The sequence below is a fragment of the Rhinatrema bivittatum genome, chromosome 2, assembly GCF_901001135.1.
Source record: "Rhinatrema bivittatum chromosome 2, aRhiBiv1.1, whole genome shotgun sequence".
Taxonomy (NCBI): domain Eukaryota; kingdom Metazoa; phylum Chordata; class Amphibia; order Gymnophiona; family Rhinatrematidae; genus Rhinatrema; species Rhinatrema bivittatum.
Window position 1 is genome coordinate 158,554,714 of NC_042616.1, and position 25,100 is coordinate 158,579,813.

Consider the following 25,100-nt stretch of genomic DNA (forward strand, 5'->3'; position numbering starts at 1 on the left):
AGGCAAGAACTTAGGGAGCGTACGAAAGACCACCCTGCCAGGATAAAACTTAGTGTAAGGTGGATAAGACCCTAAGGCCTGGAGCTCGCTGACCACCACCAAAAATATGCCATTCCAGAGCAGCTCAAAAGGAGCTTTCATCAGCTGACATAACACCACACTGAGGTCCCAAGACACAGAGGGAGGCCTTAAGGGAGGCTTCAACTGAAGCAGGCCCTGCATCAATCGTACAGCTATAGGCTGTACAGAGATGGGTGTACTATCTACACCTTGGTGCTATACGTTGATTGTACTGAGATGACCTCTAAGAGTGGGACCTCTAAGAGTGGGACCTCTAAGAGTGGGACAGGAGAATGGATCTAGGGCCTTCTGCTCACACCACACAGAAAACCTCCTTCACTTAAGTCCATAGGATTTTCTAGTGGAAGGCTTTCTAGAAGCCACCAGGACCTGAGACACATCTTCTGAGAAATCGAGTGTTTGCAGAATTAACCATTCAACATCTAGGCTGTGAGTAACAGGGCCTGGAGGTTGGGATGCCGCAACCTGCCTTTATCTTACGTGATGAGATTTGGGGAAGTCCCCAGACTGATCAGACTCTGAATAGACAACTCCCATAGGAGTGGAAACCAGACCTGTCTCGGCCAATAAGGGGCTATGAGAATCATAGTCCGCCTTGTCCTCGCGAAGCTTCAAGACAAGTTTTTGCCACTAAGGGAATCTGAGGCTATGCGTACAGAAGACCTTTGCCCCAATGTCGAGCAAGGGCAACTGAGGCTGGTTTGCTGTCTGTCCTGTAGAGGGAAAAGAACAGCGGCATCTTCCTGTTGCAAGGGGCTGCGAATAGATCTACATCCGGGCTACCCAGAGTTCTAATATCCGATTCACTACCCCCTGGTCCAGGGACCACCTCGTGGGTAGGCAGCGATGCGGGCACGATCCCGTGCCTCCCTGCTTGTTAACATACCACATGGCCACCTGGTTGTCAGTTTGGATGAGGACAACCAATCTCTGAAAGCCCATAGTGCGTACCTGATCACTCAAAGCTCCAGGAAGTTGATTTGTCAAGAGCGTTCCTGAGCGACCAGAGACCCTGAGTACCGAGCCCATCTACATGAGCTCCCCAGCCAGGGTGGACGCATCCGTGATAAGGACAATATGGGTAGGGAGAGTTTGAAAAGAGATCCTTCGTCCCAGATTTGAAAGTGCCCATCACCAGGACATTGAGTCCCCGACGGATGGAGTAACTCGGATGCAATCCTGGAGGCTCTGAGTGACCTGGCACCAATGCAACCTCAGAGTCCATTGGGCTCTGTACATGTGTAAATATGCCAAGAGAGTGACATAGACGATATCGGCCATGTGGCCAAACAGCATCAACATGTGCCAGGCTGACACCTGCTGACTGTTGAATCTCTGCCATGATGGTTGTCATGGTGACAGCCCTCTATCGTGGCAGAAAGGCCTTGGCCTGAGCCATATCTAGCAGGGCTCCAATGAAGACCAATTGAGGTGGCAGACTGAGATGAGACTTTGGATAGTTGAAAACGAACCCTAGTGACTCCACACCCAAAACGTCAAGCGCATGGACCTGGCGGCCCCTCCCTGAGACGAGCTCTTGACTAGTCAATCACCCAGATAAGGGAAGACACGCACTTCCAGTCTACGTCAATGTGCCGCCTCCTCAGCCAGCCTGTGGAGCGGACGCGAGCCCGAATGGCAACATCCGGTACTGGAAGTGCTGTTTTCCTATCACAAATTGGAGATTCTTCCTGTGGTACGGGAATATCTCAATATGGGTGAATGTATCCTTTAGGTTGAGGGAGCATAGCCAGTCCCCTTCTTGCAAAAGGGGAATCAAGGTGCCCAAGGAAACCATCTTGAACTTTTTTTTTTCTTAGAAACTTGTTCAAGGCCCTCATGTCTAGAATGGGATGGAGTCCTCCTGTTCTCTTTGGAATCAGGAAGTACCTAGTGTAGAATCCCCGCCCTCTCTGCCCTGGTGGTATGGGCTCGACTGCTCTGGCCAGTAAGAGAGAGGAGAGCTCAGCTTGTAGTACCTTTCTGATGTGCTTCCAGTCCCCAATATGGGCACGGAGGGCAATTTGGCGGGACGCTAAATAGATTTAATTGGTACCCTTGGATGGCGATGGACAACACCCACTGGTCAGAGGTTACACTGGGCTACTGGTTTGAAAAGCCTGCCCTTGGAGGGTCCATTGTCCCAGGTATAGCAATTGACTTACGCTTCCTACGGTCCAGTCAAAACCCTGTCCCTGGAGTTGACTGAGGAGCTGACTGGGGCTTAGGAGCTCTCTGCTGCCTGGGACAGCCAAGGGAGCTCTGATGGCATTGGCGGGATTGAGGAGGCCTCCGATAGTATTTCCTTTGGCAAAAGAAAGACATTCTTGGCCCTGGCCTTAATGGCCTCCTGGAGGAAGAGGAGGACGGGTCCGGAGTACTGGGAGAGAGTTGTCGGAGGGTTTCAAGATGATCCTGGAGTTGGGCTACAGGATCCTTCACCCTGTCTCCAAAGAGATTCTCTCCAGTACATGGCACAACAGCAAATCATTCCTGTACCTTTGGTTGGAGATCAGAGGCCCGCAGTCATGCCATTCTGCGGGCACTGATTCCCGTTGCAGAAACCCTCAATGCTATCTCGAAAACATCTTAGGTTGCATGGATCTCGTGTTTCCCCAACTCCAGACCCTTAGCTCATGTGGTGCTGGTAGGCAGTGATGTGGACAATAAGTATGATGCCTTGGAACACCTTCCTCCCAAGAATGTTTATCGCTCTGTGGTCCTTCCCCGGGGGCACCGAGGAATAGGTCCGAGAGCACTTGGACCTCTTGAGGGGAGATTCGACCACCACCAACTGGTGAGGCAGCTGATGCTTATTGAATCTGGCATCCTTCTGGATGAGGTAAACCCCGTCTGCCTTCTTATTAAACGGGAGGCACTGTGAGGGGGTGTTCCTAAATCTTCAGCAGCAATTCCTTAAGGATCTCGTGCACTGGGACCGCCATGATCTCTTTAGGAGGCTCCATAAGCATTTTGTGCCTGGCATCTTTCTCTGTCAAAAGCTGGAATGGGATGGCCTCCACCATCAACCTCACAAACCCTGCGAAGGTTAAGTCCTCAGGAAAAGACTTCTTTTGCTCATCTGGAGGAAAAGGGTGTGATGGGAGACCATCCAAATCCTCGGAGAACTCTGATCATCCCCTAGGGTCATAGGGACCCTAATCCTCACTGTATGCCACAGGGGATGGGGCCCTAGGTGCTCGGCCTACATCCAGAGGTGCAGACATTGATGGAACTGGATGGGGGACTATAGGCCTCAGCATCTTCGCCGGCCTCAGCGGAGCTTCTTCCTCAGAGGAATCGACGACCACCATATCGGTAGGGGAAGGCCTTGGTGCCGTACTGGGTACTGGTGCCGTCCCAGGAAACGATGCCAGAAGCAGTACGCCATGCAGCGCCCACTCCACCACCAGCTGGATTCGATACTCTAGCTGCTCCTCAAATGTTGCAGGTGCCAACACCAACTGGGAGGAAGGAGAGTTGGCTAGATCTTCCTTGGACCCGTGAGGGGGATTGGCAACTGGTACCAGGACTGGTGGAGACCTCCTCAGACCCCAGTTATTGATGGAGGATGTGCGCTCCTTGGCATAGGGTTGCTTCGGGGGCATCGCATCAAAAGCCAGTGCATCTCCATGCCCGGCACCATGCATGGACGGGGACCGGTGTCAATGCTTCTTAGATTTCCCTTGATGCTCAGCTTGATTTTTCCCCTGTGCCAGGTCAACGAACCCCTATCCACCAGCGACCTTGATAGAACCGATGGTCCCACAGATGTTGATGGCGTCCATTGGTGCGGCTCCAAGGTCCTTAAATGCCTATGCCGCCGCTGCTCGGACTTCTTCAACTTGAAGAGCTGATCCATCTTGTCAAGTCGAAGCAGACATCCCTTTGGGATCATCTTGGCACACAGGCAGCAACCCCGGACATCATGCGATGCCTCCAGACAGAGGATGCATACTTCATGATGATCAGTAATCGACACTGTCCTCGAGCACTGGGGGCATCAGTAAAAATCGGACGTGGCCATGAAGGGGCAAAACAAAAGGGTAGAAGGTCGGAATGATGCTGGTGGGCGTCGATGGGTGGCACGTACTGAAGTACCGCCACCATGAGAGGAATCAGCTGTGAAAGAAACTTAGCTGAAATACCAAAAACCCTGACTGGGGACACTACGGGAGGCACCCAAGAGGAACCCAGTGACGGACCAAAGAAATGGATCGCGAAAAAACCAAGTTTTCCACAAGTCAAAAGCCAAATTTTTAGAGCTCAAACCGTGAGGCTCGCAGCTCCGTGGAAAGAAGGAGACTGAAGAGGGACCCCAAATGGACGCGTGGTATAGGGCATACTGGTCATAGTCAGTGTGCCTAGTCAAAGTTTCTAGAAACTTTGAGATAAGTTTCCCGCATCGGGCTCCATCTGATGATGTCACCCATGTGTGACGACTACCATCTTGCTTGTCCTTGGAGAACAAGAATTTGTAAGGAAAATATCAAATTTAAAAATTTTAGAGAAAAATATATGAGACGAGAATGAGTGCACATCCATGCTTGTGCTCAGACAAAAAATGACTGAGGAGGCTCTTGAGGCAGCTCCTGCACATGCACAATAGAGCTCAAATTTCTACTACCTTGAAGAGACGTGACCGTTCAGTGCCACCGGATGATGTCACCCACATATAATGGCTAATTCAGCTTGCTTATCAATGGAAAAAAAAGTATTTTACATGCAGAAATGGCCTTTGACAAAAATGCTCATCCACATATCAATTATGTGTGCAAATAAACCCCGACTGAGCAGGCATTCCTGGGGGTGGAGTTGCAGAGGAGTTTGCACTTGCGTGGCATAATTTTAGAAATTCAAAATGTATGAATGTAAATTTTCATGAAGAATGTACATACACAAAATAGAAGGTGTGTTTGGGTAAATTGGTGGGATAATTTTCAAAGAGGATTCATGCACATAATTCTCCTTTGACAATTGGCTCAACTTACGCACCATGTTACAAAATTGTCCCTAGGTGTAGCAGAACAATACAGAGGAATCCAAGTTGCAAAAAATGAGGGGAAGTCAGAGATCAAGTAGGGTGTGTGGCATTGTAACAAGAGGGAGGGTGGGAACACAAGATGAATCTAAAGATAATGGTAGGAACAAGACAAGATTGCAGTATTGCAAACAATTTATACTCTTCACTCCATCTAAACCAGAAGCAAGAGAAGAGATAAGGATAAAACAAAGGGGGAAGAAAGGAAACACAAACTAATGAGATGGTAGGCCATGTGACAGCAGCAGACTACAACTCCCTAGAAACCAACCACATGCCTGTAGGCTGGTGGTGACCAAGTACTGTCCAGGAAGGTCATAGGGACCTAGGAGGCCAGATTTTCAGCCATTTCCTCACTACTTTTGTCAGTTATTACAAATTAAACAAATTGCACATACAATATATAATTTAGAACATTCAAAAATCACATAATTAAATAACTAAATTGAATGTAAGATTTTTTTTCTGAGTTATTTTCTCATCATACAGTTCTTGGTCTCTCTTACATTTTTATCTTATCTTGTTTTTTCCTAACTACATCTGCTTGTAAGACCTCCATCTTTCATGTCGCTTCTCTTTATCTCCCCACCTCCATCACTAATTCTTCTTTTCCTCTCCATCTTTTCTCAAATCTCTGATCCCTTCAACTGACCAAATTGCCCCCATTCTTCTTATGCTCTCCAGATCCTCATGATCCTTATCCAGTCCTCCATGCCTCCTCACATCTCTGCAATGGCTACAAGAGCAGCATCATTGTCCTCAAAGTGGCCCCTCCTCTTTTGCAGCATATATTTTCAATTTAAAGTGGAAGCATTACGTGCAGGGGCACAAAAAGGAGAAGCCACCCAGAGACCATAGTAGTTCTCTTTTGTTGTATTTCATCTCCATTCTCTTCCAGGACCTGCAGAACTGCTGTCTACTATTTATTTTTTCTAACCCATTTTACCTTTTTGAGGGGTTCTAGGGGATTCAGGAAGAGGAATTGGGAGGCAGAAGGCAGGGTTTTCTGGAACATTAGCATTTAACATGGATCCTGCCTTAAAAAAATATTGTGGAGTTGTATACCGTATGCATAAGTAACACAGTGTTTATACCAAAGAGAAAAAAAAATATCTAATCACAGGATGATTAAAACTAAATAGTTCAGGTACTTACCTGTTCCTTGATAACTTTTTCAACTAAAGATTTTCCTCTACTTATACAAACCTGTAAAAAACAATTTTAATTTGTTATACAAATATATTTGAAACATAAAGAAAACACACTGCTCTATTTTGGAGAGGTAGGAATGGAGATCCTTAGCTCATCAATGTTCTTGGAGGACATGTCTGATATGGGAACATTTTCAAGTTTCCCACCTAGGTGCAAAATCTTGTATCTAATTTTCAAAAGGGAACGTACACAGATAATTTTCATTTGAAACTGCCAGAGTATAAAGTACCTGCAGACTTTTGCAGCTGCTGTTTGTTCAGGCAAAAGTTCTCTGGAAACTAACACCTCCAGAGTCCATCAATCATGCCACTTATGATCCACCTTCAAAAACACGGCCCTTCCCAGAGGCCTCTGATCCTTCCCTGCACAATGTCACAACCTGTAGAACTGTGTAGCCTCACAGCAGCGGCTGTAGCACATGCTCCACCACCAAAGCTTGAGAGCGCCACTCCTGCAGTCAGGCATATAGGAGAGATCAGAAACTGGAAAGCATGTTTGGGGGGGGGGGGGGGGGGGGGGGGAGGGGAGAGAGGAAGAAGGTGTGCAAAGAAAAGCAAAGGACTGTAGAGAGTAGGAGGATCAGGCAAGTGTGCAAGGCAATTTTCTCTCATGTGTTGAGTACTGTCACAGACCTTTCAAAACTGAAAGCAATGGGAAGATTGTTATGATCATAGAACTTTAGTGAAATGATAAATTACATTTTGGCCTCCCAAATCTCTGTTTAAGAAGAAAACTGTAACAAGGACGGAAAATATGAAACAAGAAGAAAATGAGGGTAAAAAAGAGGTAGAGGTTTGGACAAGTTCCTGGAGGAAAAGTCCATTATCCACTATTAAGGTAGAGTTGCAGAAATGCACTGCTTATTCTTGTGTTAAGCAGCTTGGAATTTCTCTACCCCTTGGGATCCTGCCAGGTACTTGTGACCTGGATTGGTCACTGCTGGAAACAGGATACTGGGCCTGATGGATCCTTGATCTGACCCAGTATGGCAAGTCTTATGTTCTTACAAGTATAGATGTGTAGATGTTGAAAAAGAGATTGATTTTCTTTAGACACCTATGCAATAAAACTTGTACCAAATTGTTTTAATGTGCAAGTCAGAAAACATTTAATATGCAAGTTAAAACACCATGTAACATATGATTCGATAAGATTTAACATGGGCAAGGTAAAAAAAAAAAAAAAAGATGGTTTTCCCAATAGCGGGTTTGCGTTACTTTGTGAACGGAAAGTGAAAAATGCATTATCTAAATAGTGTGACCACTTCACTTACCAAAGGGAAACTAAATAATATGATTATGCAAAACTGAGCTTAGTAATCTTTTTCTCTTGGCTCCTCCTGCTGGCTTCCAGGGGGTATAAACTAAGCCTGGCATACAACGAAACTTTTCAGTGATGAGAGGAACAGAGAGAGAGAGACTTACTAGACCCCAGGAAAAAAGGTGAAAGTGGAATAGTTTCCTGGTCAGGGAAAGCACAGAGCATCAAACTGGTGATGGTGGTGGTGGTGGTGGGGGGGACCGTGGAGAAATCTAGCCGTTTTTACTCACAAGCAGCTATTCCCTTCCCCCCTCTATGTACATTATGAAATATCAAAGCTAAAAGAAAATAACTCTGCACACAGTTCACAATAATTGGCAAGTTCTAATAAGTTTCTGAGGCTCCCAATGCTGTTTAGCCTCAAGCCTTGGAACAATTATTATGGGCTTTGGTTACAACGCAGAGCGGCACACAGCGTTTTGGGGGGTCAAGAACAACTTCCATACTAGGCCCTTCCCTTCACCCAGTGCCATTACAGCTTTAGAATCAGGGAATAAAAAATATTTCAGGTAATTAATATTTCTTAGGCAGCTGTGTCTGTTAAAGTTGACTCGAGAATTTACTTAAGGACCTTTGTTTTCAGTTTTTATTTTCTCTTTCCCTGGAATTTATCAAACAAAAACAGGAGAAAATCAGTTGACAAAAATAAAATAAAAACTGAAAACGAAGGTCCATAAATTTACTGTATAATCTTTTAAAAACAATAACTACCAACACAAACAATAAAATAAGGGGACTGAAATGCACTACCATTATCATTATTATTTTTTTTTTTTACTTAAAGAAAAACTCACTTTATGTTCAATAATGGAGCCATAAATCTATTTGAAACAAGAAAAAAACAAACAACGGAGGTTTTCAGAAATGGAGGGATGTGGCACACCTTTCTAGCAGAGGTTCATTACCCATATAATTCCCCTGCAGTGGAGCAAATGTATTTTACTATACTGTATGATAATATTCCACGTCAGAGAAGGATATTACCATTGATGCTATTTTATATGTTTCTGTACATGACTTACAAGGTGGATTTCAAAGCTTTATCTGGGTAAATAAGTACTAAACCAGGTAAGCTGGCCTGGCTGAAAAAGAGGTCTCTTCTACCTGGCTAAGAGTATGCAAAGGGTCTACAATATGTATATTTTAACAAGATTGCAAGGAGGCATTCCTGTGTGTGGGTTCTGTGTATGGTAATGGCAGTTTTATTTAAGAAACTAAATTTTCAAAACAATCAAACAGGGGAGGAAAACTGCACACATACATGCACTATTCTGCGCCCTCACAAACAGCAGATTCAAAGTATGCACACCTTTTTTACACATGTACTTTGTGTTAGCTAATTTTTGAAAGGGAAACTACCCTTGAAAATTTGTTCGTGTACACGTGGAGCTTCCTTGCAAATAGGCAAGGATATTCAGAAGTGCCACCAATATATCCAATTTTAGAAATTATTATTGTTTATCCACTGTTTTTACAGAGAAGAGAAAAAAGTAGGCCTTAGGAGTTTTCGTTAAACTGAGACATACCTTTTACCTTGCAGAAGTAGTATTTTTGAACAATAAAGAATCTTGATTTTTACTTTAAAATATAAATTCCTAGTATTCATTTGAAAAAATATGAATAAATTATGCCTGTAACCTCAGAACATATGAAAAGAAGCTCACAGTACATACAGTGCCTTCTAAAGTAACATGACATCTGAAAAGGCAAGGTCCAGGATATTCTCCACACTCAAGAGCAGCCCTGTCGCAATGAACATGGTTGATAAACAACAAAAAAACCCCAAAAATCCAAACTTACTGCCTCTGAGGGTTTTTTATATGAACTTCCTTCACAACTGTCTCTTCTGCTGCTTAGATGAGGTGAACCATTCTGGTTATTCTGCACAGATTCTGGACTTGGCACTGGAGAAAGCTGCCTTAGAGTCTGAGCATATTTTGCTTCCTTTTTATTTGAAATTAAATAGCTGATGTCCTTGCTGAGAAATCCCTCTATAGTCTAAGTTTAAAAAAAACAAAACAAAAACAAAAACAAAAAAGAATTGTTGTAAATTACAAGCTTTTATGCACAAATTCTAAAATGAATCAGTACCTTTACATTTGTAAGACACATAAGCAACCATGCAATTACTACTAACTTTCAAAAGTTTAGTCCTTAAAGGCCCGTACCTGTCATAGCTATTTAAAGGGAAAGAAGAGCCTCTCTTTTGTATATCAATAAAACTCTTTTTACCATCATTTCCTATGGAGCAGGGCAATGACCGACCCAGCCACTGTATACTCATATGTTTTCATTCTCCAGTTTTTTCTGTCCTTTATTTCCTGGCTACTCTAGCCCCCAACTTCATTCTCCCTGTTATTTGTATCTGCGCCTCGGCCTTCCTGTTATATGGTTTTTGTTCAGTTAACCCCAAGTTTGATGTAAACCGGCCTGATATGAAGCTTGTCATGAAGTTCGGTATAGAAAAATGGTAAATAAATAAAATAAATAAATAAATAAAGAAGACCCTGGAGAAGAACCTTTCCTGTTTGGTAAGACCATAGGTGGAGATGAGGTAGATGAAACTCCATTTACAGAAGAGAATGTATAGTAACAGCTAGGAAATCGCTGAGATTCCTGATGGATGGGAATATCCCCTATAAGACTGAAAACATTGGTAGTTTTGAGAGCAGGCACTCGCTCAAGAAGTCCAGGAAACTGGCTTCTTATCCTCTGGCAAACGTGGGACCTGGGTCTCTCCCCATTTACTTGCCATTTTTTCCAATTCACTTCCAAACAAAAGCAAGCCTTTGAAAGGCAGCTTAGTCAGATTGGACTTTGAAATAGTATCTGTGGACCAGTTGCGCAGCGACAGGTGTTGCCTGGCCACAATAACTGAAGCACACTCTCTGGACGCTGTGCATATCATCAGACAGTTCTACTACAGGCCTTAAATCGGACTCAATGCCACCAGACTTTTAACAAAGCCGCAAGGTAGCCAGAGCTACCAAGGTACAACAAGAAGCAATTTACAAGTTAATTGTCACTGCCTCAAAGGCTTGCTTCAGGATAGCCTCAATACTCCTATCCTAATTATCCTTCAGAGCCACACCACCCTCTATCGGGCTGGTGGTACATTTTGTGACAGAACACACCAAGGCATCCACCTTAGGGAAACGCAACTGCTCTCTGGCCTGCGGATCCAAGGGGTATAAACCCATTAAGGCGCGTCCTCCTTTAAAGGACGCTTCTGGCGCATTCCATTCCAGAACAATCAACTCCTGGATTGCATCCAAGAGGGAAAAGAAACAAGAAGCTTTGCGCGGGGTGAGCAAAATAGGATCCTTCTTCTGCATCCCCAAGGAGTCAGGCCCAGTCACTCCAAGGGTCTTCTGGGTCTGAGATATCAGACCTGGCAACTCATCTCTCTGAAAGAAATGTAGAAGAGTTCTATATGGCTCTAAATCTGGGGGAATAGCCTGTTTCTCACCAGGAGAACCCTCACCCTCACCATCATCATCAGTATCATCCTGATCCACCTGCATTCTAGCTCTGTCAGACCGCCCTGCACTATGGTGCTTGACTGTGGAGACAGGCGAAGGAACACTCGGAGCACCTGGAGCTTCCTTAGTAAGAACTGCTGCTTCAGCAGACCAGCCATATAAAAATGTCTGCAATCCCTGGAAGAATTCCACCCAGGAAAAGGAGGCTGGGTCCATTCCAGGCGCTACAGGCCCAAACCTGAGGACTCAACCTGTGGACCAGTCAGAGGAGGAGACACCCCTGCAGAGTCTCCCTCGGTCCCACTCCCCTCAGACTGAGGAGATGGACCATTGTCGAAAAAAATCGGAAGGAGGCAAATCTCCCAAGCATCCAGGTAGCGCTGACACAGGCTTAAAGAAAGCTCCGGCTGAATAGCTGTGATGTGGCAGATAGCACAGATAGATAGGTGCTTAGGTTTCTTCGCAGTGAGCACAATGCTATAAGCGCACAGCCTAATGAAGGCTCGCACCTAGCTTTCTTGCACGTAGATGCACGCCTAATATGGATGCACAAAAAAAATAAGTGTCCAAGTCCACACACCTAGGCCGCTCGTCCAGGACAGATGCCTAAACTGGGTGTATAAGATGTGCATCCAGAAGGAAGAACACCCAATTGCATGCACAAATAAGAATGAGCGCACACCTGGACTTGTAAGTGCGCACTGATGGTCTGCAGCAAAAAGCGCGCGAAAGTACCCCACGGCCTACCGCGTGCACCAAAATGGGAGAAGCCTGGAAACACGGCCTAATCAGTCAGACAGATGCTCAAACCTCTGGGAACGCACATTCTTCTCACCTCACAGAACTCCCCAGAGACGTGAGTGGGACAGCTGAATGCCAAGGAAACAGACCCTTCACCTGGTGTTTTCCTGTCACTGACTCTTCTTTGTTCTTTTTAAGTAAAAAATTCAGGAATGGGTCCCGGCTGTGGGGGGAGGAAGCTAAAACCTTCACCACCGAGCCTCTCTCGGCCTGCAACCACTAATTGTAATTTAGGTCCATTCCAGAAAAGGCTACCAGACTGAGGCAATCTAGGGAGGAAGGGACAGCATGGTATCATTCCTTTCTTCGGTTTTTTTTTGTTTTTTTTTTACTCACAGGCAATCCCCAAAAGGGAAATATATGCCCACCATCTGCTGGAGACTGAGAATACTGGCAGGCTGATGTCGGGGCAAGACTATATAGCCGGCCGTGACATCAGCTTTTGCTCCATCTCAATCTGTTGGCAGAGGTGCATAACCCAGTCGTTGGGATTGAGCTACCCAAATGCTAAGGAATTAGTAATACATGAATACAAAGAATACATGAATACAAAGAAAATCAAAATTATAAAAAATATACACAACAAATCGGAGAAAATTCTTTTTCACTCAATGCACAATTAAGCTCTGGAAATCGTTGCCAGAAAATGTGGTTAAGGCAGCTAGTATAGCTGGGTTTAAAAAAGGTTTAGATAAGTTAGGTTGTTCCTGGAGGAGACATCCATAAACTGCTATTAATCAACAGGGAAGGGCCACTGCTTGTTGCCAGTATTAGTAGCAGGGGATCTATTTAATGTCTGAGTACTTGCCAGGTACTTGTGACTTGAATTTACCACTGTTGGAGACAGGATTCTGGTCTGATCCAGTATGGCACATTATGTTATGAATAAAAAAAGATAAAAATACTTAATCTAAATAACCTTGCAAATACTGCATTTAGCTTCCCTAAACCCAGACTCGAGTTAAAAACTACATAGCCAAAATTTAAAAAAAAATAAATCGTACTTAACATGTGCAATATGGGATAATAATCCTTATGCATAAGGCAACAAATATTATACCTGATTGCACTAAACAATCACAAATGTACACTTAAGACTTGCACACAATGGGGGCGATAATCAAATTACCAGAACTGTTATAAATACCATGGATACTTTTTATTCATGAGGTTTGCACCAATAATCAAATCGTGGTATTTGCAGCTGCATTTTTGTGCAGGAAAGTTTTGTAAGGAAAATAACATGTAAATTGGAAAATGCAATCTGACCTAATCATGCTCTCAGGAATTTTCATGTTATAAAATATATGTAGTTTTACCTGCATTGAAGGTAAGCAATTTTTAAAAAAACAGAGACATTTGTTCTTACCTGATAATTTCCTTTCCTTGAGTCTAGCCAGACCAGTCCAGATATTTGGGTTAGGTCCCTCTGACCAGCAGATGGAGACAGAGGCTTGTTGACATCACTTTATATAGGCTCCCATGTAACAAGCTAAAAATATTATACCAAAACTCCCTCCCTCCTAACCAAGGAACGTCCAAGGGAGAACAACAAATGAGCATAACTACAAACAACATGAACCAGGGAATCATTATTTTATTATACTGAAGTTTTGATGAAGGATATATTTTTTTCTGAAAATAAGAAAGAAGCAATTGCAGAACTTCTCACATTTGGCAGATTAGAGTGGATCCTGGGCTACTCTGGCTGGACTCAAAGAAAGGAAAATTATCAGGTAAGAACAAATTTTTCCTTCCGTTTCATCCAGCCAGACTCAACCAGATCCATGCTATCCATCAAGAGAGTTGGCATCTGCCAAATCTGATCTCAAGACCTTTGAGCCAAAAAAAAGCAGCTTCTTCTCTAGCTCGAACATTCAGACAATAATGCTTTGAAAATGAATGTAAGGAAGACCAGGTCAATGCTGCCTTACAAATCTCTAAACGGCGACACTAATTAAATTTCTGCCTATGAAGTTACCTGCGCTCTAGTGCAATGAGCTCTCAATCCCTTAGGTTCTGACAGATCTTTATCTATGTTGGCTGTGCCTATAACCTCTTTAATTAAACGAGCTAATGAAGACTTTAAAACTAATTCTCCCTTCCTAGACCCAGCAAATAGGACAAAAAGAATATCTGACTTCCTAAAACCATTCGCAACATTCAAATATCACAACAGAATTATCCTTAAATCAAAGGAATGGAGGAGACAAAACTCCTCTCCACATGATTCTTTACAGAAGGAAGGAAGACACACCACCTGATTAAGGCACTAGGTGCAAAGAGCTCCTAGCCCTCAAAGAACAAGTTTAATCTCTAGAAGCTAGTCTGATCTGAAGAAGCTAAGGAAGACAGAAAGATATATAGAGGAGACCTTCAGGGACATATTAGAGAAGCCCCACCTCCAATCTGGAAGGCCCTGTGCTGCCCTGGAGGAGAAAGATCACCTTAGTGAAGCAGGAAGCAATCCTGCAGCTAGGACCTGAACTCAAGGTGATGTAGTATCCTCTCACACCAAGGATATGTCTCCAAGGACAGATGCCCAAGAGGTAAGGGTTAGGATGGCCATAATAATTGGTGATTCGATTATTGGGAAAGTAGATAGCTTGGTGACTGTCGGATGTGAGAATTGTTTGGTAACTTGCCTGCCTGGTGTGAAAGTGGCAAACATCACGCATCATATAGATAGGATTTTAGATAGTGATGGGGAGTACGAATGACATAGAAACGTGCAGGAGGGAGGTTCTGGAAGTCAAAATTCAAGACTTGATAGAAATTTGAAATCCAGAACCTCCAGGGAAGCATTCACAGACGTGCTACCCATGCCACGTGCAGGACCCCAGAGGCAGGCAAAGCTCCAGTCTCTCAATGCGTGGATAAGAAAATGGTGCAGGGAAGAGGGTTTTAGGTTTGTTAGGTATTGGGCTTCATTTTGGGAAAGGGGGAGCCTTTTCTGAAAGATTGGGCTCCACCTTAACAAGAGTAGAACCAGGCTGCTGCCACTAACCTTTAAAAAAGGAGCTAGAGAAGCTTTAAAACTAGATGATGAGGGAAAGCAGACAGTCGCTCAAATGTGCATGGCTCAGAATGAGGTTTTTTGAAGGTTACTAAGAGAACAGGGAATTTAGGGCATCCCAGTAGAAAGGTTGTAATAATTGCTAAGGTGGACTAGGAGCCTTAAAGAGCGGACAGAGCAGAGAAATTCCAAAATTACCCCTGTTAACTAATTGGTGGGTTGTTAATATAATCAAAACACATACTTTGAAATGTCTATCTACAAATGATGGGAGAGTTAGAGTATATAGCAGTGAATGATGTCATAGACTTAATTGGCATCTCAGAGACCTGGTGGAAGGAGGATAACCAATGAGACATTGTGATACCAGGGTACCAAATTATATCGAAATGATAGGATAGATCAAACTGGTGGATGGGTAGCATTATATATTAAAGAGGGCATAGTATCAACAGGATAAAAGTTCTGCAGGAAACAAAATGCAAAGTTGAATCTTTATGGATTGAAATTTCAGGTGAAAAGGGGAATAAAATAGCAGTAGCAAAATTACCATCCACCTGACCAAAATGAAAAAACAGACAATGGAATGCTAAAAGAAATTAGAGAAGCTAACAAAATCGGCAGCACAGTAATAATGATTGATTTTAATTATCCCAGTATTGACTAGGTGAATGTTACACCAGGATATGCTAGAGAAGTAAAGGTCCTAGATGAAATAAATGACTGCTTCATGGAGCAGCTGGTACAAGAACCAACAAGAGGGGAATCTATTTTAGACCTAGTCTTTAGTGGAACACAGGATTTGGTGCATGACAGAATCTAGCAGTAGGAAGAGCTGTTGATTCTGATGGAACTTCTAAAATCTTTAAAATGCCCATTGTCTCCATTCTAGGATCAGGGATCTTGCAGGTTTCCACCTTCAAGAGCATGCCCACCTTCTCTAAAAATTTAGAGTAGGTTAGGTCTTCAGGTGGTGAAGAAGGCTCAAGTGGCTCTTCGGTGGGTCCGAAGGGATACCAGAGGAGCCTCCCGGTGAAGATGGAGGTGACTCCTGAGGGTGGTCGGTTGGCTCAAGGGAAAAACAAGGACTTTTCAAAGGTTGTGGACTGAACTCCATGTTTGTAGGTGATGGAGGATATTCCAAATGAGGAGAGCAGTTTCCCTCGGATGGAACTGGAGAATGAGGTGGATTAGACGCTTGTTGAGAAGGAAGGTTCAAAAAGAAGGATTTCAAGATGGAGGTGATTTGGAACACGGTTTCTTCAGTAGAGGTACCTGGGGTTGTTGCATGGGTACACCCCTTACAAGATGTTTCAACTTCTGACCGGTCCAACAAGGACTGAGGTGCAGAACCCAGAGATGATTAGGATCTGGAACTTCTCACTCTCGACAGGGGTAGTACTGCCAGAAGAATGCTTGCCTCCGGTGCTCTAGGTCTGGGTGCTGGAAGTTCTTTTACTGGAAGTTTTGGTCTATCCTGCAGAGGTTCCTGTAAAGAAAGTGAACGACGTCTATGATCCCTGAAAAAAAGATCCTGTCCTGAGTGATTTCCTATGCTTAGAGTCAGATGATGCCTCACTCCTAGACAAGGAGCAGCTCCACTGCTCAACCTTACACTGAGCCTTCAGACTCTTACCTGCCAGCACCTTCCATAGGGCCAGCAGGGGACATCTGACCACAACTGTAGCAGCTGGAGGCACAGCTATCACACCAAGTGTGCATCCATGATGGGCATCTGGTGCCCATATGTGCAAGCCTTGAAGTCGCCAACCACAGGCCTTTTGACCTTGGACTTATACATCATTTAAATCCTTCTTTTTTATATATACTTAGAGGGACTGAGGCATCAGCAGAAAAATGGAAGCAATGAAGCACTAAAAGAGTACTAAGGCCAAAAAGAAAAAATTTGAAGAGAGAGACTAGGTCATGGTCTAGGCCACAGTAGCTTGGATGAAACAGACTGGGAGGCTCACGAGCCAGGGTGCATAAGGGTACTCCCATGCATGCTCAGGAAAATCTTTACTGAGCTCTAAGAACTGGGTCCTTGTCAACACCATCAGATGACATCATCCAAGAGCTATCGCCAATTCATGTCTGCTTGCCAGAAACCAAATTATATTTGATTTATGATTCATTCCACAGGAGATGCTCATGTCTAAAACTTTCTTAAGGCGCTTCCTACTTCGCCACTACAGTGAATTGTAAGAAAATCCACAAGGCTGCTGAGCTGATTTTTATTAGAATTCCAGGTAGGTGTCATAGTGGGGCATGGAACTATGAACATAATACCAAGAACTAAAAAAATAATATACTCCAGGAAAGAGATTAAAAAAAAAAAAAAAAAAAAAAAAGACTATTTGACATAAAATACTTACTCCTTTTATTTGAAGTGGGCATATTATTGTCAGAAATAAATTGTGCGCCAAAAAAAGAAAGTTTGCTTACCGTAAACGGTGTTTCCGTAGATAGCAGGATGAATTAGCCATGCTGTCATGGGAACTGTCAATCAGGGCCCAGGAGGCGGAGCTTAAGTAGCAGAGTGTAGATTTTTTGAGACTCTGCGGCTGCGCATGTGTTCCCGCGCGGGAAGTAACAGATTCTCCTCAGTCTGTAATTAAGTTTGAGCGTAGCTGATGAAAATACGACTACCAGGGAGGTGGGTGGGTCAGCATGGCTAATTCATCCTGCTATCTACGGAAACACCATTTACGGTAAGCAAACTTGCTTTTTCCCGTCGATAGAAGGGCTGAATTAGCCATGCTGTCATGGGAGTCCCAAGCTCCCTATCACACTTACAATTTACCGTCGCATGATGTGTATGTATGTGGTAGTCGCTTGATTAAGGAGGCAATGTGTGAAGAATCGCCTGTCCCAGCTTCGCATCTCCTGCTGACTGTTTGTCTATGCAGTAATGAGAAGTGAAAGTATGTAGGGAGGACCATGTGGCCGCCTTGCAGATGTCCACCGGGTTTACAATCCTGAGATGTGCTATGGAAGTGGCCATTGCACGAATTTGATGAGCTCGTGGAATCGAGGGAAGTGATGAATTCACCTTGTTGTGACAATATTGGATACACTGAACAATCCAACTTGAAATTGTTCTTAGCCACCGGCAATCCCGTGGCATTCGGGTTGAATGAAACAAATAGTTGAGATACCCGGCTCGAGGAGTGAGTTCGTCTTTTATAGTAAGCCAGTGCTCTTTTACAGTCTAATGTGTGCAACAAACGTTCTCTGTCGTTTGAATGAGGTTTTGGGAAAAAAATGGGTAACTCTATGGACTGGTTGAGATGGAAGGCCGAAATCATCTTTGGAAGGAAGGCTGGGTGAGGCCGTAGGATAACTTTGTGATGATGGAATTGTAGATATGGTTCATAGTGTACGAGCACTTGTAATTCACGTACTCTACGTGCCGATGTTATGGCTACTAAAATCACCACTTTCCAAGTGAGATATTTAATATGTGCGGATTCCATAGGTTCAAATGGTGGCAGCATCAATTGCTCTAGAATGATATTGAGGTTCCAAGGAACCGGTGGCTTAGCTATCGGTGGATGAAGGTGTAGTAATCCTTTGATAAACCTGGATAACAAGGGGTGCTCAACAATAGAATGCTTATCAACTGGGCGGTGATATGCTGCAATCGCACTGAGGTGAACTCTTATGGATGAGGTTGCCAATCCAGCGAACGCAGATAGTCTAATAAGAGGACTGGTGAGCAATCAATGGGCGGAATACCTTTTTCTATACACCAGTTAGAATAGTGTCTCCATTTGAATGTATAGCTGCGTCTAGTGGATGGCTTTCATGATTCTAGAATAACCGCTTGCGCCACTGCTGATACTCCCTGTGCTCTCAGTAGTGACCGTTCAATCTCCATGCAGTCAGATGGAGGGAGGAGTGGATTGGATGAATTAGTATCCCTCCGTTCTGAAGGAGAAGATCTGGCCGGTCCGGAAGACGTATTGGGTTGTCGATCGACAGTCGCAAGAGATAACTGTACCACGGCTGTCTGGGCCAAGCTGGGGCAATGAGGATCATTTGGCTGTTGTCCAGAATGCATTTCTGAAGAGTTCTGGTTATCAGTGGAATTGGTGGAAAGGCATATAGAAGATCTGCTGTCCACGGAATAAGGAAGGCGTCTTGGGCGAGGCGTGCTGATCTCGGGCGAATGGAGAAAAATTGCGGGAGTTGTGCATTTTCTTCCGTTGCAAAGAGGTCTATCGCTGGGGTTCCCCAGCAATGAAAGAGTTGTTGAGTCACTTCTGGGTTGAGGGACCATTCGTGCGGGTGGAAAATGCGACTTAACTTGTCCGCTCTGTTTGCTAGTCCTGGCAGGTAGGTCGCCTGAAGGTGGATCGAGTGTCTGTGTGCATGGTGAAAAATTTGCAGAGTTTCCCTGCAGAGGGACCATGAACCGGACCCGCCTTGCTTGTTTATATAAAACATTGCCACTTGGTTATTGGTATAAATCATTACTCGTCGACCCTGCAGTTGTTGTTGAAAGGTTCGCAGGGCATTGCGTATCGCTCTTAGTTCCAGCAGATTTATCTGTAGGCGTTGTTCTGCTGGCGTCCATAGACCCCGTGTCTCTAAGAGGTCTAAGTGCGCTTCCCATCCCTTCCGAGATGCATCCGTTGTGAGGACTGCATTGTGTGGCGGTGGACTGAATAGGGCCCCTTTGGTTAAGGTGTGATCTAGGAGCCACCATTCGATATCCTTCTTCATTTGAGATATCAGTGTTACCCGGTTTTGTAATGGCTGTACATGCTGCTTCCACTGCCTCTTGAGACCCCATTGCAGCAGTCTCATGTGCAGCTTCGTGTTCGCTACCGTGAAGTTTGCTGCCGCCATGTGTCCCAAGACCGTTAGTATCTTGCGAGCTGTTGGGTACTGTGTGTCTTTTAGTGATTGAAGGAGATATCGTATTGTTATCTGCCTGTCCTCAGGAAGGAATGCTCTTGTACGAATGGTGTCCAGGCGAGCTCCTATAAAGTGTAGAACCTGGGTAGGTTGTAACTTGGATTTTGGGTAGTTGATGAGTAATCCCAAGCTCTGGAGGCAGTTGATTGCTATTGTGAGATGATGTATTAAGGTCGTCGGGTCCGACGCTACTAGTAACCAATCGTCCAGGTATGGAAATACTGTCAGATCTTGTTGTCGGAGGTGGGCCACCACCACTATCATACATTTGGTGAAAACCCTCGGTGCTGCCGATAGATCAAAGGGAAGTACCTTGTATTGATAATGTTGATTGTGATGTTGAAAACATAGGTATTGCCAAGAGGATCTGTGGATGTGTGTATACGCATCCTTGAGGTCTATGGAACACATCCAATCCCTGGGTTGCAACAGTGGAAGAATGAACTTCAGCGAAACCATTTTGAATTTTTCCCGAACTACCTATTTGTTCAATTCCCTGAGGTCTAGGATAGGTCGGTTGCCCTCCGATTTCTTTGGAATTAGGAAATAAGGGGAGTAAAACCCCTTGTTCCAGTCTGCTGGGGGAATGTATCTGATCGCCCTCTGCTGGTAGAGGTGGGCGATCTCCTGTGCGAGTTGAGGTTGTGGTGTTTGAGAACCTCGCTGTGTTAGATGTGGACCGCGGGGATTGGTGACAAACTGAAGTTGATAGCCATTCCTCACTATGTCTAATACCCACTGATCCAATGTTATTGATTCCCAGGCAGAGAAGTGGGCTGTGATTCTGCCAGGGGGTGCTGTTGACGAGGGTGGTGGTGGCCTGATGACTAAAAAGATTGTGAGGGCTTTACTGGGGCTGATGTCTGTTGTTGAGGTTGTTGTCTTTGTGACCGTGGTTTGCCCCCTCCTCTGCTGGTGTTGAGGAGTCTGATGAGTCTGCTGTCTTTGGTACGTGGGATAAGACTGCATTCTAAAGGGTTGGTAATTTCTATACTGGCGTCTAGAGAAGGGTTGCCGATGAGACATCTGATAATACCGCTTAGAGGGAGCTGGCATAGTTAGAGATTGGACCGCTAGCGCTTGTTCCTTTAACTTGCTGACGGTATCGTGGAAATGGTCACCGAACAAGTTATCTCCCATGCAGGGAAGATTAGCTAGCCTGTCATTTAAGTCGTCTCGAATGGAGCTAGCCTTCAACCAAGCCAGTCTGCGTGCTGCTATTGCAGTAGCCAATGCCCTCGAGGAATTTTCAAAACCCTCATAGACTGTTCTTAGCAAATGACGGGAGCATTCTTCCATGTCGAGAATAGGTGAAGGAATGTTATCTTCGCTGGACGTAAACATTCCCTTTGTTGCCTGAACACACTCATACATGTACTGGACCATGTAGAATTGATGATGGCAAATGCGAGATGTTAGCATAGCATTTTGATAGACTCGCTTGGCAAAATCGTCCAAGCATTTATTATCCCTGCCAGGTGGATTTGAGGCATGTGTTCTTGCCTTTTTGGCTCTCTGTAACGCTGACTCTACGACTATGGAGTCATGCGGTAATTGGGGGTTGGAATATGTGGACGGTTTTTGTAAATTAAACTTCAAGTCCGTTTTCCTCGAGACTGCTGAGATCGAAAAGGGAGTCTCCCACGATTTTTGAAGCACATTGTGCAACACACTGTGTGGTGGTAGCGATGTAGGCTCCCCCGGTGTGTCGAATATTTTTAGCAATCCTAAGGTTTCCTCTCTGGGCTCTGGCAGTTTTTGAACTTCCACTTTTAAAATGGCTCCCATTTTTCTACAAACTTGGGGTAGGAAAGATCCTCCGGGGGAGAATAGGGCTCAGCTGGTGGTTCTGGCGGGTCTGAAGGGTAGCCTGTGGATGAGGAAGGCGAGGACTGCGATATGGATTCGTCCTGTGATTCATGAGAACGGGCTGGAGACTAAGGTTGTGTTTGCACAGGCCTTGGTGTTGGAGCTTCCAGTATCCCCAGTGTCTGCTCCATCGGTTGTGGTGGATTAGGTTTGTCTTCTGGTGGTAAGACAAATGAAGATTGAAGAGTTTCAAAGAATCCCGCTAGGGACTGTGATAGATCCCAGAATGCTTTCTGGGTCTGTGGTGGCATATTCTGGCGATTATGAGGTGAGTCCAATGGTGGGAGCTCGGTTCCTGGTTGTCCCGGCTGAATCGATGGTTTTGTACTCATTTTCTCTGTATCTCTCGAACGTCGTCGAGAGGGGTCTCTATCAGAAGACCTAGAGAGCGAACGAGATGAAGTAGAAGATGTAATCTGAATTGTTCATCTCTCCGAAGGTGTCAATCTTCCCTCTGTTATGGCAGAAGATGAGTCTAGCGATTTATCTGCTGTATGGTCTGAGGACCCGTGTCGTTTATGTCTCCTGACATGTCTGGAGGAAGATGATGAGGTTTTATGATGTGTCGACCTTCTGTGCGAATTTTCACTGTCCGTCGGAAAGTCCCTTCCAGATCGTGAGTGTTTCGATGAAGTGTGACTTTTATCCTCTGAGGATTGTCGTGTATGCCTTAATCTTTTCCTTATCTTTGTGATCTCTGATCGGGTATCCAAGGCTCGGCCGGATGTCGATGTTGACGGGACAGGTACCTTTGTATGTTCAGGTATTCTTCAGTCCGGCCTCGGTTTCGGCCTCGACAGCGCCGGTCTTTCCCGCGCTGTTTTCTGTACAGACGGCGCCGGTATTCTCGGCTCAGACGGCGTCTGTTTTCTCGGCCCCAGCTCCAGCGGCGCTGATCTTTTCTGTCCCTGTTCCGGCTCCGACGGCGCCGGTCTTCCGGAACCCGGCTCCGGCTGTGGGTCCATCTTCGGGTCCGATTTCCTCGGTGCCAAGTGCTCCGCTGTACGCGCCGGGTCGGATAATTCAGGAGATCTCGGCGTTTGAGTCAAGCCTCTCACTGCCGGCTCCAGCCTTTTATGGCCCGTCGAGCTGTGGCGTTTGTCAGCGACGCGGCGCCCGTGGGACTTCGGGTCGGACCGGGAATGACTTCTTTCACGTCGCATATGTTCGACGTGAGCCACATCCCTGGGTTTTTTCCTTCATGCGCTTACCTCCGGTCCCGGAGACCTGCTGATCCCAGGATGAAGATCTTCTTTTTTGAGGTGGCGTCCTTGCCCCCGTACCTGGTGAGGAATGGATGGTCGACAAGCTGTTAGTCAGCTTGAGCTCCAGAATCCTGTAGGCCCGGTGACGCCGGGCCCGTGGAAACATCCGTCGACAGAATGCACAATCCGACTGATTGTGTTCCGGTCCCAGACAGCGGTAGCAGCGATCATGTCCGTCGGTGACGGACATGATCTTACCGCAGGGACACGTTTTGAAGCTGGACTGGTTTTTAGACATTTTCTAATAAAATCGAAAAATGTGAGGAGAATAAAGCTCCGCGTGCGCTCCTGCGTGCGGAAAAAAAACAGACTGAGGAGAATCTGTTACTTCCCGCTCGGGAACAAACGCGCAGCCGCAGAGTCTCAAAAAATCTACACTCTGCTACTTAAGCTCCGCCTCCTGGGCCCTGATTGACAGTTCCCATGACAGCATGGCTAATTCAGCCCTGCTATCGACGGGAAAATAAGACAGAACAAAAGAAAATAAGAAAGAGAAGACAAATGATAGCCTTTAGTAGTGCTGCTTTAAATCAATGTAAAAATTTAACCTTAAAACTAGATCTCCCTCCACCCCATTTTTTTTTTTTAGAATGGATGGCATACAAACAGCCTGAGATAAAAACAAAACAAAACCATACTTTTTCTGTTTAGTGCACTTTAACTCACAGAACATCTGCATGCTGTTAGCTTGCTATATTCCATGGGGATGTGGGTTTGCATCTCAAAGTAAAGAAAAACCTGTACTATAATTTTGTTCTGATTTTAGCATGGGTATTATGTCAGCCCTCTCAATCCCGAAAGAAGAAGCGACACATTGCAAGCCAGGGAGAGGAAGCATACCATCTCCAGCAGTAAATCATAGCAGCCCAGGCTGGTGTTTCCCTTTAGCTAGTGTAGAAAGGCTCATTTAAAATTAAAACTTTTTCTACAAATTTAAAAGAAACCTTACACAACCAGAAGCTGGCAGAAAAGGGTTGCTAGGATTTCAATAGTATAAATAGATATTAGAAACTATTCATATAAACCTTCCTTTCATAAGTTTAATTTTACACTCTCCCTTCTACTTTATCCTTTGAGTAGATTCATATACAAATATAAAATGTAGTACGGAATACGTTTCAAACCACAAGGTTACTAAAACTATGGGAACTGATTTAAATTACCTGTAAACAAATGTCAAACTTTGGCAGTTACTATAATCCATGAGACCTAGAATCAGGATATCAGTCACCCATCTGAGGAAAAGCCATTCAATAGAAAAAAGATCCAAGGAGGAATCCATCCAGATATATAAGTATGCAAAAACATGGTCAAACTGTATCTTATACCTGTTGTAAAACATATCCTCATTTCAAAATTGCTACAGCAAACTCTGATTTATAGTTCACTGGCTAACCAAGGCAAAGCAGTTACACATTTACATTTTAAAATTTTTTACAAGAGAAATAGTAAATTACAACGTACCCCTCCTAAATCCTTAATGTCCCTCTCCAAATTTTCTGAGACCACATTAGATGGCAAATCGAGGTAAAACACCTTTCCAGAAAAAGTTTTACAATTAGCTTGCTCTGATTTTTCAGTAGCTTTTTTTCCAGTTTTCAGCAATGGTCTTTTTTTACCAATGTTCCCTTGTGCACTACCTGTAAAAAATAAATAAATAAATAAATAGGAGCGAACTGTACAAACATGATTAGAGTTTTAGAAAAGATAAGAGAAGCCCTGTGGTAGGTATATTAGTCCTCTTGAAGAAGAAGAAGCAGTTAGCAAACAAATTGCAGTTATTGTTAAATCAACCGTACTAGTGAAACTATGTTTGGATAATTTTCTTGGCAATTAAAAGCATGTTTGCTTTTGGTGTTTTCTGTAGATTGTAGGATGAATTAGCCATTACACGTGGGTGATGTCATCCAGTGGCACCAAAAGGACATGTCTCTCCAAGCTGTAGGGCTCTGGGCTCTACTGACCATGTTCAGGAGTTCCCACATGGGTGTTACCTCGTGAGCCTCCTATCAGTAATAGAACTAAATGCAGCAGTGTAGTCTACTCTCCAAGGAGGTGGGCAGGTATTCCATGGCTAATTCATCTTGCTA

The 25,100-nt window shown here is 44.5% G+C and overlaps 1 protein-coding gene across 5 annotated transcripts in view; it reads right to left on the reverse strand.

Annotated features, from left to right (window-relative positions):
- DBF4 (DBF4 zinc finger) overlaps positions 1-25,100 on the reverse strand; it is a 161,991-nt gene that overhangs the window by 111,302 nt on the left and 25,589 nt on the right. For all 5 annotated transcript variants that reach the window (XM_029588794.1, XM_029588795.1, XM_029588793.1 and 2 more), the window contains exons 3-5: positions 24,475-24,650; positions 9,455-9,652; positions 6,278-6,328 (exon numbers count right to left, since the gene is read on the reverse strand). In XM_029588794.1, coding sequence (XP_029444654.1) covers positions 6,278-6,328; positions 9,455-9,652; positions 24,475-24,650 — 425 coding nt within the window. The remainder of the gene's footprint in view (positions 1-6,277; positions 6,329-9,454; positions 9,653-24,474; positions 24,651-25,100) is intronic.